General features: G+C 40.4%; 1 protein-coding gene across 1 annotated transcript in view; it reads left to right on the forward strand.

Annotated features, from left to right (window-relative positions):
• The window catches only part of CCDC148 (coiled-coil domain containing 148), a 2,032,828-nt gene that overhangs the window by 1,944,500 nt on the left and 75,309 nt on the right, over nt 1-13,019 (forward strand). Inside the window, exon 12 of the mRNA XM_044073632.1 lies at nt 12,194-12,312. Within this exon, the coding sequence (XP_043929567.1) occupies nt 12,194-12,312 (119 nt within the window). The remainder of the gene's footprint in view (nt 1-12,193; nt 12,313-13,019) is intronic.

Genomic DNA, 13,019 nt, shown 5'->3' on the forward strand with positions numbered 1-13,019 from the left:
AGCCATGCAGTGAATATTCAGAGTTCAGATCACGATTGTTTTATTTCTTTTGTTAGCTTAGTCAGGGAGAGCAGGCAGCATGTTAGCAGAGGAGTATGGAAAGCTGACAAGGAGCCAGCTGGCGGAGATGTGCCAGGCTAGGGGACTGGTGCATGGAAACCTGACTAAAGCAGACCTGATTGCAGCCTTGGTTACAGCTGCATCAGAAAACAGCAACCAGGAGGACAATCAGACTGGCAGCAGAGATATATTACCCTCAGAATGGACAGCTCAACCTTTCTGCAGAGGACTTAAAAATCCATCTGGAGCTAAAGAGATTTGAGTTGGATGCCAGGCGTGTGGAAATAGAAGCAACTGAAAGACTGAGGCATCTAGAGAGTGAGCAAAATGAGAAACTGCTATGCCTGGAAGCTGAGGAAAAGAAGAGACAGAGGCAGCATGAGAAGGAGATGCTGACTCTTTGCCAGAGTCATGTAGGTGACGGGGAAGGGAGTAACTGGACCCCAGAAGCACAACAGGTCAGTAAATTTCTTCCGCAGTTTAAAGAGGGGAATAATTTCAATAGTTTCATTCATATGTTTGAGAGGGTATGCAAACAGTATAGTGTTGACCAAAGGCTCTGGATATGGTTCCTGACCCCCTTACTCCATGTTAAAGCTGTAACTGTATTGTCAAAAATGTCTGACGTTGCATGTTTTTATTATACTGCTGCTAAAAAGCATTTGTTAGAATTGTTTAAGCTAACACCTAAAACGTATAGGAAAAAGTTTTGTGAGCATAGACGCAAGGCAGATGAAAGTGTGTGTGAATATGTTGCTGAACTGGGCACTTATTTCCATACCTGGGTGAGTGGGTGTCAGGTCACCAGCTCTGAAGGGCTGGCAGACCTTTTGGTGAGGGAAAAAGCCCTTAGCACTTTACCTGAGGACATGAGGATCTGGTTAGCTGATAGATAATGTGCTACTTCAGATGAGTTGGGGAAGAAGGGAGACCTATACCTAGCAAGTAGGGCAGTCCTGCACAAGAAAGGGACCCCCAGTATTGCTCATGGGTCTAAAGGAACCCAGGGTGGGCAGCAAAGACTGGCCCAACAGAATCTGCCAGTAGCAGGGGAAGCCACTAGTCCAGGTACACATCCAGGAGCTATGGTTAAATGTTTTGAATGCAACCAGTGGGGCCATATGGCATACAGGTGCCCACAGAGGCAAGGTGGGGAACAAAAGGTGAGGGAGCCAGTAAGTGGGAAAGACAAAATGCCAATAGTAGGTTGTCTTGAGATAACAGGGGTACTGAACTACCATCCTGCAGATGTCTTGATGGGGAAGGATTTGGATGAGGCAGTACCATGTGCTTATGCAGTTACACGCAGTCAGGCTAGGAGACAAGCATGTTGGTCTGGTAGTCTGGAGGAGACCCAGACAGACTGCATACTTACAGCCAGGACTGCTGAGGTGGTTACTTCAAGGAGGGAGCTACTCTGTAGCAGTGAGACGGAATATGAGCCACAGCTGCTTGTGGGTACTGATGTTCCCTTGGATAGAGTGACTGCAAAGGTAGAGGTGAGTAGTAGCACCCAGGCTGACAGTGAGGCACCACTGTCAGAGGATGCCAGACTTCCTGTGGAAGGGGAGCTGGGAAGGGTTACCAGGAGAGAGTTGAGATAGGCTCAGTTCACAGACCCTACATTGCAAGGCCTGAGGCAGGTAGCTAGGGAGGCACCTGATTCTCAAGTTAAGGGGGAATCTGTATACTGGGACAAAGGGTTAATATACAGAGAGTGGACCCCTGAGGGAGGGCTAGAAGGTGAGAGAGTACAGCAGTTGGTAGTGCCTAGAGCCTACCATCTAGCGCTTCTAGCCAAAGCCCATGATATTCCCTTTGCAGGTCATGTGGGCATAAAACGTACAAAGAGGCGTATTATGCAGAACTTTTATTGGGCTGGATTTTCCAGCGATGTAACAGGGTACTGCAGGACCTGTGAGTAGTGCCAAAAGGTAGGCAAGGCAGGAGACAAGGTGAGAGCTCCTTTGATGCCTTTGCCTGTGATTGAGGAGCCATTTCAGAGGGTAGCTATGGATATTGTGGATCCTCTGAGTACCCAAAGTTCCACAGGGAAAATGTATATCCTAGTGGTAGTGGACTATGCTACACAATAACCTGAGGCGGTGGCTTTGTCCTCCATTGAGGCAAAAAAGATGGCTAATGCTTTGTTAGAGATTTTCAGCAGGGTAGGTTTCCCAAAAGTAATACTGACTGACAGAGGTGCCAATTTCATGTCAGACCTGCTGGCTTGTCTGTGGAAGTCCTGTGGGGTGAAGCACATGAAGACCACCCTTTACCATCCCCAGACTAATGGTCTTGTTGAGAGGTTAAACTCTACAATCAAGTCCATGTTATGGGCATTTGCAGATCAGTTTATGAGGGAGTGGGACAAATATTTTCCCCATCTGTTGTTTGCTTACAGAGATGTTCCCCAGGAATCCACAGGTTTTTCATTCTTTGAGTTGCTGTATGGGCATAGGGTGAGGGGACCTCTAGATTTAATTTGAGATGAGTGGGAAGGGGAGTATGAGTCTCACAAGGTGTTTGTTGTGGCATATGTCCTAAACCTCAGGACGAGGCTCAGGGAACTCATGGGCTTGGCCCAGGAGAACCTGGCAGAAGCCCAACAACAGAAAAATGTGTGGTATGATAGGAATGCACGAGCTAGAGAGTATGCTGTGGGGCAGCAGGTAATGGTTCTCATTCCTGTCAGACACAACAAGCTGCAAGCAGCTTGTGAGGGACCCTACAAGGTGGTAAGAAAGGTAAGTGATGTTAACTACATGGTGGAACTGCTAGGCAGTAGGCAGAGGCACAAACTGTACCATGTTAACATGATGAAACCTTACCATGATAGGGAGGCCCTTGTGCTGAGCATTTGCAGTGGATTGCAGGAGGAGTCTGAGGGAGATCTGGGGACTGATCTTCTCAGTGAGGCTCGGGCTGACACCTCAGTGGAAGGGGTAGCAGTGTCCCAGCAGCTATCTCCTACCCAGGTTTGAGAAATCCAAGCAGTGTTACAGGAGTTGGGGGACATGTTCACTGGGAAACCAGGGTGCACCCACCTGGGGCAGCCCCAGGTGGACACAGGACCCCAAAGGTCTATTAGGCAGGCCCCTTCTAGAGTGCCTGAGAGAGTCAAACAGACTCTGAGGGAGGAGGTACAGGAGATGTTGGAACTAGGGGTGATTCAAGAGTCCAACAGTCCCTGGGCCTTCCCAGTGGTGCTGGAGCCAAAGAAGGATATTAGCACCAGGTTCTGTGTGGACTACAGGAAATTAAATAGTCGCACAGAGTCAGATGCTTACCCCATGCCTGGGACAGATGAGGCCCTAGAGCAGTTGGGTGGGACCAAGTATCATACAACCATTGATCTTACCAAGGGTCCTTGACTCCCAGTGCTAGAGAGAAGTCAGCCTTTGTGACTCCTTTTGGCTTGTATGAGTTCACAAAGATGCCCTTTGGGATGAAGAATGCCCTAGTGACTTTCCAGAGTCTGGTAGATCATATCCTAGCAGGAGAGTTTGCCCTTGCTTGCCTAAATGAGATTGCCATCTACAGCCATTCCTGACTAGAGCACCTTCAGCATGTCAGGGAGGTGCTGGGCAGACTACAGAGAGCAGAGTTGACCATTAAGCCGAGCAAATGTCAGGTGGGTATGGCAGTGGTCTCCTACCCAGGACATAGAGTGGAGAGTGGTAAGATAAGGCCAGAACCTGCCAAAGTGGAAGCCATTCAGGCATGGCCTGCACCTGTTACCAAAAAGCAGGTGAGGGCATTTTTAGGGACAGCAGGGTACCACAGAAAGTTTGTCACTAGTTATAGTACCATAGCTGCTCCCCTCACAGACCTGACAAGGAAGAACAGGCCAGATAAGGTAGTGTGGACCTCAGCATGTGAGCAGGCATTCCAGACGCTTGAAGCTTTGGGAGGACCCCCTGTGTTAGCCAGTCCAGATTACAGCAAATAATTTGTTGTGCAGGTGGATGCTTCGAAACATGGGGTGGGGACTGTACTTAGCCAGATTTCTACAGAGGGAGAAGAGCACTTAGTGGTTTATCTCAGTCGTAGGCTCCAACCCAGGGATGAATGCTATGCAGCTGTAGAAAAGGAATTTCTAGCCATACATAGTGTGCGCACTGCAGAAACTTCAGCCTTATCTGTATGGAAGGAAATTCATTGTTATGTCGGGTCTATATTATGTTATCAAATCACTAAATGCTGAATGGCTAAATGCTCGAAATGGCTGTTCATCAAATCATTTGTTGTGGGGGGCTGTACCCCCCCACACCCTCCGCTAACTATATATACCAACTCTGAGGTCGCACTACAGTGGGGAAAGGGCAAATATTCCATTCCCCACTCTACTGCAACCCCACAAAACACACTTCGATGAACAACCATTTCGAATATTTGGCCATTCGGCATTTAGTGATTCGATAACGTAATAGGAACCTGTTATGACAGATCACACCCCCCCTTAACATGGTTAAACAGATTCAGCCAGCAAAAGGCCAAGTTGCTAAGATGGAGCCTAGGGTTGCAAGCATATATGTCAGTGCAGCACCGCAGTGGGATTAGCAATGCCAATGCAGATGGGCTGTCAAGACAGGGAATGGGGTAAGGTATACTCAGATGGACCTAACTGTCTCAATCAGCGTTTCTCAAGGGTCACTTGAAAAACTAGCTTGAGTTCTCCGGGGGTGGGGATGTGAAGGCTGCCAGCCTAGCCAGATAGAATTATAAAATTCTATAATTTGTAAATATTAATGTAAGGCACAGGCTTGTTGTCTTAAATGGAAAAAAAAACTGCTGTTAGATGTGGAACTGAAAAAAAATGTAACAACATTGCACTTTGCTAGCAGAAAGCTGACCAAGTAAAACATGTTGTGACCCTTTGATCTAATGTCGGCTCCAGCCCATCTATATGAAGGCATTCTTTCTATTGTTTTAACCAAGAGTTAAATTGCTAGATTTAAACATGCAAATTTATTTTTATTGCTCTGCTTCCTGACCAGCTGCAAGATAACACAAGGAGATGTTAAGAATATAAATGTAGTTTCTGTTAGCCTGGGAACCCAGGGAATTGTGGAGAATTATGTAATGGAAACCAGGAATGTGATTTTGAAAACAGAGAGAATCAGAGGTTATTGAGCATTTTTGTCTTGATCATCAAACTCAGCACTGTCTTTCTCTACGTGTAAGAAGTAATCGAAAAACTCCAAGGAAAGGGTGCCACAGAACCAAGAACCAGTAAAACCACAATAGGTACCCAAAGAGGCAGGAGGTAATAATAAAACACGAGCCTGTAAGTGTAAGCAGCAGGTTTAATCGCATAAACACCACACAATACAAAGCGTTTTCATCCACCAGACTTCTTCAGATGTAAAATGAATGAATGAAGGCTGTGCCTGCTTATATACCCTTCCCAATTTAATTAATAGTTAAAACAATTGTTTAATTGACACCAATTAAATCCTGTAACTAAAATATTCATGACAACCTACCAACTTGCCACAAATAGAGATGAAAGTAGGTAAAACCATGCGCATTTTTAAAAGAACTTTAAAATAAATATATAAATACTAAAACCATCACAATGTGTTGGACAGATAAATAAACTTGAATCAAAAACCAACAAAAAGAACTTGCAAAACAATATATGTACTTATTTTATATTTTAGCAGCTCTCATTTTTAAAATAGGGGCAATGGATATGTATTCATTCAGCCCTGGGAATCTATTGGCTTCCAATAACAACTGCCAAAATATTTCTCTCACCTCTATCCTATTTTCCCACCCCACCCCCCCCTCACATCACATTGAACCTTCTCTACAACAAAGAAGCCCAATTTTGCTTGGGGGCATGTCAGTGTATGTTTAAACAAGGCATTTTTAATGTATTCGACCCTAATAGCATATAAATGCTCATAAATCCTCCTTCTAAGTTTATGAGTAGTTTTTCCAATGTAAAATGCACCACAGGTTTTACATAGGGCTAAATAAATCAAGCCTTCACTATTACAATTGGAAAAAACTACTACTCTGAATCTGATAGTCTCTTGACAGGATGTGTACAGAATCCTATCTAAGTATATATGGGCATTGGGCACATGCCCACATTTGTAGGTTCCCATTTCTTACATGAAACAATAAAACCATTATGCTACAGCAAATCCTTGAGATTCCTGCCTTTTTTGTATGTGAATCCTAGGTTGTTGTTAAACAAAACTTCCAGCTCTGAATAACACCTAAACCTGCTCCAATGTTGAGTAATAATGTTTTTAACACTAGAGGTATTCTGATTATAAAACTGTCAAGAGACTATCAGATTCAGAGTAGTAGTTTTTCCAATTGTAATAGTGAAGGCTTGATTTATTTAGCCCTATGTAAAACCTGTGGTGCATTTTACATTGGAAAAACTACTCGTAAACTTAGGAGGAGGATTTATGAGCATTTATATGCTATTAGGGTTGAAGACATTAACAATGCCTTGTTTAAACATACACTGGCATGTGCCCCAAGCAAAATGGGGCTTCTTTGTTGTAGAGAAGGTTCAATGTGATGTGAGGGGAGGCCCATGGGAAAATAGGATAGAGGTGAGAGAAATATTTTGGCAGTTGTTATTGGAAGCCAATAGATTCCCAGGGCTGAATGAATACATATCCATTGCCCCTATTTTAAAAATGAGAGCTGCAAAACTATAAAATAAGTACATATATTGTTTTGCAAGTTCTTTTTGTTGGTTTTTGATTCGTTTATTTATCTGTCCAACACATTGTGATGGTTTCAGTATTTATATATTTATTTTAAAGTTCTTTTAAAAATGTGCATGGTTTTATCTACTTTCATCTGTATTTGTGGCAAGTTGGCAGGTTGTCACGAATATTTTAGTTACAGGATTTAATTGGTGTCAATTAAACAATTGTTTTAACTATTAATTAAATTGGGAGGGGTATATAAGCAGGCACAGCCTTCATTCATTCTCTACATGTAAGTTTATTTTAGAAGTGTGTTTTCTCTTAGAAATAGCTAGAAACTAGAATGATTAGACTGTGTTTTTCTGTGATGTCAGAACTATACTACTGAATTATTTTAAGTATTTCTCTGTGATCTCTGAACTGTTGACTAGCACTGTGTAGTAAGAAGTATTGTCTTGTGTTTTTATTATTTATTATTGAATATTTTAAAACCTTTCAACTGTAGCTGTTTTGTGTAGAGATAAGTTAAGCTCTAAGAGTACATTGCATGTATATAAGGATCCTATACCAAGTCACTCTAATAAGCCTTGACTGTTTAGTCATACTACCAATTGAATAATAATATTGCACAGTAATAATTGGACACCCTTTTAAGGGCCTTTGAGTAGCTGATAATTATTAGTGGGTGGTAGCAGGGTACCACTGTATAGTCTGGGAAAAGGGGGCACAGCTGGAGAACCTGTGCCAGCCTTCTCCAGGAGTGTCTGTGTGGTTGTATAAACTCTTTCCCAAAGTGTGTGTGTGTGTGTGTGTGTGTGTGTGTGTGTGTGTCAGCTATTTGGGCAGGGACACTAAGCGCTGGTTGGACAGAGAGGGTGCTGGAAGTTTTAGCTTGCCCACTAGGCTGAGATCTGGACCCTCTAGCTGTGCCAGTGGGGAGTCTTATTGGGGACCTGGAGAGCAAGGGAGCGACCAGCCCTGGACTGACTGTGATCTCTGTGTGCTCATATGGGAAATTGCACTTTACTGCATGTATTTGTTATCCTTTCCTCCTATATGAGACGCCCCTCACTGGTGTTAGTGGTGAGGATTGAGACTCCTTGATTGCTGGGCCAGGGCACGGCCATCACAAATACTATAATATATTATAATATACACAAACCCCAAATTATATTTTTGCAAACTTTCACAAATTGTCATATCTTGAAAACTGTACAACCTAGACATATAGTGTTGGAACATTTTTGCTAATCAGTTTTCTCATGACAGCAAGAAATTCCTCTATAAGTGCATGTTTTTTGAGATATTTACAGAAATATGAAAATATGTGCTTAATTGTATAATTAACGAAACAAGTAATAATGGATATTTCTCAAGATGTTCAACTTACAGTGCAAACATCAAAGACAGTTTTCTTCATCATTATCTAACATTTCACTTCATGTAATGCAATAATCTGTAAGTCACTTGTTTTTTGAAGTATTAAGTACATATGAAAATATTGCTTAGTTTCAGAATTACAAGCAAACAAGTAGCAATATTTCCAGTATAATTTGATATAAACAGCACTGACAGTTAATTGTCCTGTCTCCCACACTGGTGTTACACACTATATATGTGATTAACATGCAGGTCTGTCAGTTATGAAAATATGAACACAAATTTGAAAGCATGGATAATGAGTGGCAACAAAGTTTAATGTCTCTTCTTCAGAACATCCTAGACTAACAGTCTTAGTGTCATTTTGTTAATGATTCCTTGCTCTTTCTAATTCTGTGTGTTATTAGCCAGTAAGTGACTTTGTTAAAGAAGCCAAACACCCAAAAGGTTCTGGAAGCCATAAGATAGTATGGCTGTGAACTGGAAGCATAGAAAAAGGCATTTTAGGCTTGAGTGAGATAAATATATGCCCCTTTCACTCTATTGCTGTGGTTGGTCTCACTGGAAAGTTTGTTACATTACAAAGGGGTGGAGTAAGGATGGAAGATGTTCTTACATGCATGCACAGTACAAGAAGCATTACTGCTGACTGAGAAAGAATAAAGAGCATAACAACACAAATTGAAAAAATAATTCTGGTCATATTTTGATGTAGTACAACTGCAGAATATTGCTGCATTATAATGGAAAAAAGAACATGACAATAGTTATAAAAGTGAAATGCTTTTGCAACTAACAAAAGCACATTTTTAATTCTACAACATTCAGGAGAAAGAAATTAAAAACACATCTCTCCACTGCAGGCACAAGGGGATAGCAGAATTAATTTCCTGCTAGAAGCTGCAGTCACTCACAAATGCTCCAACGAGGTTCATAAACTGCAGGAAGAGTGTGGAGGAAGATGTGTCAGTAGCCGAAGCATTACAACTTTTCACTCTTACAGAAGCTGTATGGCTGCTGTGTGTAGTATAAAACAGGGTCTAATGAGGGTCAGTCAGGAGAAAATAAAAACAGTACTGTTGCTGAAGGTGTGTAAAATGACTGGGACTCGCACTATTGCCATTATATTTCAATGGATTGAGAAAACACCGCCATTCTTATGTCTAGCATGACTCAAATAAATTGGTCTTGAAATGGGTTCTGGGCAAGATGCATGAAAGCAGGAAAACAAAATAATATTAATATGGTGTGCCCCATAACAGACATTTTTGTGGAAAACCATATTAAACCATATTAAAATTTTATAAGAAGAATTTAGAGTTATTCTGATGCATTAAAATAGGCCAGAAAACAAAGATACAATAAAAAAGATTTTCTTTAAAACAATTGTGTCTAGCTCAGTCCTAACTTGCAGAAGTCTGAGTGCTCTATTAAATGTACACTGTACATACAGTTGAATTATTAGTTCATGTGTATAATATATATATATATATATATATATATATATAGATATATATATATATATATATATATATATATAGATATATATATATTAGTGCAAACACCCTTTATCCTCCCTTTTGAATATATTGATTTATTTTTAGCACAAATTAGGTCATTATAGGAAGAAAAGCCTGGGGCCTTTATTTTATTTATTTATATTTATTTTATTTTATATATTTGTTAACTGGGTAAGGCCAGTGGACACATGTTCCTTTTCAGGGACAACCTGGAAGCAGTCTCTGATTAAGAGTCGCACAGTAGGCAAATGGAGGTAGAAGAAATCGTACTGTGTACCTTGAACTACAACAAGCAGTTCACTAACAGCATAGAGTATTAATCCTCATTAATATCTACATTCATTGCCTTATGACCCAAGAGAAAACTCCACATTGATTTGTCATTTGGGCTTCAAAAGTACAGTATAAGCAACACCCCCATTAGCACAACATTCTAAATCATATGTACTGATTCTACCATCATCCTGTTTCATAATTTCAGACCATTCAACACATAAAACTGCTGATTGTAAGAGTCGTATGCATTAAGGTAAGTACAGATTAATTTTACGTAATACTGGAAAACAATTTGCAATTCCTTCTTATGTGTTTCTATCCTATAACTGGAGCATGTAAGCATTTTCCTCCATTCCAAAATTTGTTTTCTTTTTTGGCATTTACAGCCAAGGAATGAAAGGGGTAAGCATGTATTAATGAACATCCAAGAATCAGGCTGAACTCCAGCTGCTATGGTTAGTACTCTTACCAGCATCAGCTGCAGAGGTTATAAAAGACCGTGATGGCTTTTTTCAGTGTTTGCATCAAATGCAGCATACTTTTATTACAAATTGCATCTAAATGCACTCTGTACCTGATAGTCAACCTGTATGCAAGTTTATAAAGAAACTAATGGAAAAAGACCTATAATATGTCAGCCATGGCTGAAAAGTGTCTGGCTGGCCAGCTTATTTTCCTAGTTATCAAATGTATATAATAAAGGTTAAACTAAATGTTGCCATTAGCCTGTCAGTAGCCTCCATTTCCTAATCTTGCCCTATCCTTTCCTTTATCTCTTCTAAACAGCACTAAGCCTCTCTAATGGCCATAGCTCTACCATCAAATTGGGCAATGTATCCTGTCTCCACCACCCTTTTTGTGAAATAGTATTTAAATAAGCTAGTCCTCTATCATCTTCCTTTCATCTGCTACCCGTGTCACCTATCTCTGTCCTTTTCTGCCATTCCTCTTCAACTCCACCCCCTTAAATGACTTGTGACACTACGGTGTATGAAAGGCATAGCCTTTCTTTCTCTTATTCCTCCATTGTGTATATAGATTCATAGGTTTATAGATTAGTACGAAGCTAACTGCCCTTGCAAGCCATTTTAAGCCTAGCCAATTATCCCTTGTGAGGCTCAAACCCTGCACCTTGTGTTTGTAAGGCAAACACCTCAAGCATTAGGCCACCCTCCCAACCAAGTTGTGAGGGCTTTTCCACGTTCTGTTGCCCCTCTACTAATCAACATCTGTGTAAGTTGCCACTACATACTTTCTGTCAGCTGGCTCCTGCTTTCTGTATACTACCAGCAGAACTGGACTCAGTACTCCAGATGTACCTTCTGTAGCAGGAGGATGGCCTTAACTTCTGTCAGATCTACTCCCCTTTTATGTATCTTAGCATCATCTTTTCCTTCACTGGTATTCTCTTGTGATGCATTTCTTAATTCTATTAGAGGTGACTGTGACCTCTAGGCACTTTCCTTCTTCCTCTGTAGAGTCATTCTTCCATACATATATTCTTTCTTAGGATTTCTGTTTTTTTTTTTTTTTTTTGCATTAAATTTGAGCTACTAACAATCCACTGACCATACAAATCACCTATTCTTGCAGATGATGCAGATTCCTAGCACTCACTATAAGATGCATCTAATACAAGTCTGTCACTTGAATCACACAATTCAGCTGCAAGAGCCCTTCATCTTTGTTAGTGGGCTTCAGAAGGCTATAAAATATGTATGATCTGTATGCATACATTTTTTTATTTTTTTGGGGTAGTACAGGGGTAATGGTAACCGGAGAATTTTATTTGGAAATAACTCTGTTAGGTTCCTCAGTTCTGTTGCACTGGCATCCTGGAGCATGTGTTCATAGCGGGATGAAGCTTGCTGAACTGCAGGTAGAGTCTGCATCATTTTCATGTAGTCAGAGATCAGGTGTTCAGACTGACACAAAGCTTAGCTGCAAATCTTATACCCTTTAAAAATATTGTTTCTTTATTACATCTGGGTTAATTGATGTCTTGATGGTCACATTTTATGGTGTGTAGTTTACATTTATATGTTTGAATTTATCAGTTAACACTGGACCAGAACAGACTCTCAATTATGCAAAATCATCATTATTCTGAAAGCAGCTTTCAGATGGCTTTATGTTGCCTAGAAATTCACTCAAGCATACTTAATTAGCAGATGTTTATCTGTAGGTTGGATAGTACAGTATGTCTGATAGAGCAATGGAATGTTAAAGGTGCTCAGTAATAAAATACTGTTTGTTTGTTAATTTTTATTTTAGATAAGGAATTATTATGCTGAGAAGCAAAAAGAAAGAGAAAAGTTACTAATGAGAGATGTGCAGCAGCTAGAACAACTCAAGAAACTAATGGCTGAACAAGCAATAAAAGACAAAGAAAGGTAATTGTTTTTCTTTTCAAAAATACTCTTTTGTAGTTATTCTAAAATAGTATAAAAGATTAGCTTAACTCCTTGCAAGGGCTTATGCAATACCTGTTTTTTCCTAACATAACTTTGCACTATATTTGACAGGTGACACTCATTATGTGTGTGTTATGCAGCTTTTTAAGTATCTATATTTCTCCCATGAAGGTGTGTACCCTTTCAACTTCTCTAACTAAATCCATTTGTATGATATACTCACCCTTATGGGATGACTTGCTCTGCACTTCTTTTTCACTAGTTGATCTTGTTTTAAGTCCACAGCTGGAAAAGTCCATCTTTTATTGTGGAGTATGAAAGAAACTGGAACATGGTATTTTCCCTGTGGCCGGTGGATATTTATTTATTTTCTCCGCTTTGAGATATCTGTTTGCAATGAACAACTCTGAATACATTTCTGAAAATTCTTCCTAAATATACATTTGGCATCCCTAATATTTATAATGTGACCTCTTATATTTCACTGTTTGTCAACAGATCAGTATCACATGCAACAATTATATAACTTTTCTAGTATCCCCTTCAGTGCATTATGGCAAGCTTTAAGTATTAGCTGCAAGTGGGAAGAACCTAAACTTTTTGAACATCTACCTGTTCTGCTATGGGGCTGCAAGTGTATTTCATTTTTAAAACTGGAAATGCTGACAACTGTCTACAGGCTGTCC

This window comes from Protopterus annectens, chromosome 6.part0, assembly GCF_019279795.1.
Source record: "Protopterus annectens isolate FY-2018-M chromosome 6.part0, PAN1.0, whole genome shotgun sequence".
NCBI lineage: Eukaryota > Metazoa > Chordata > Ceratodontiformes > Protopteridae > Protopterus > Protopterus annectens.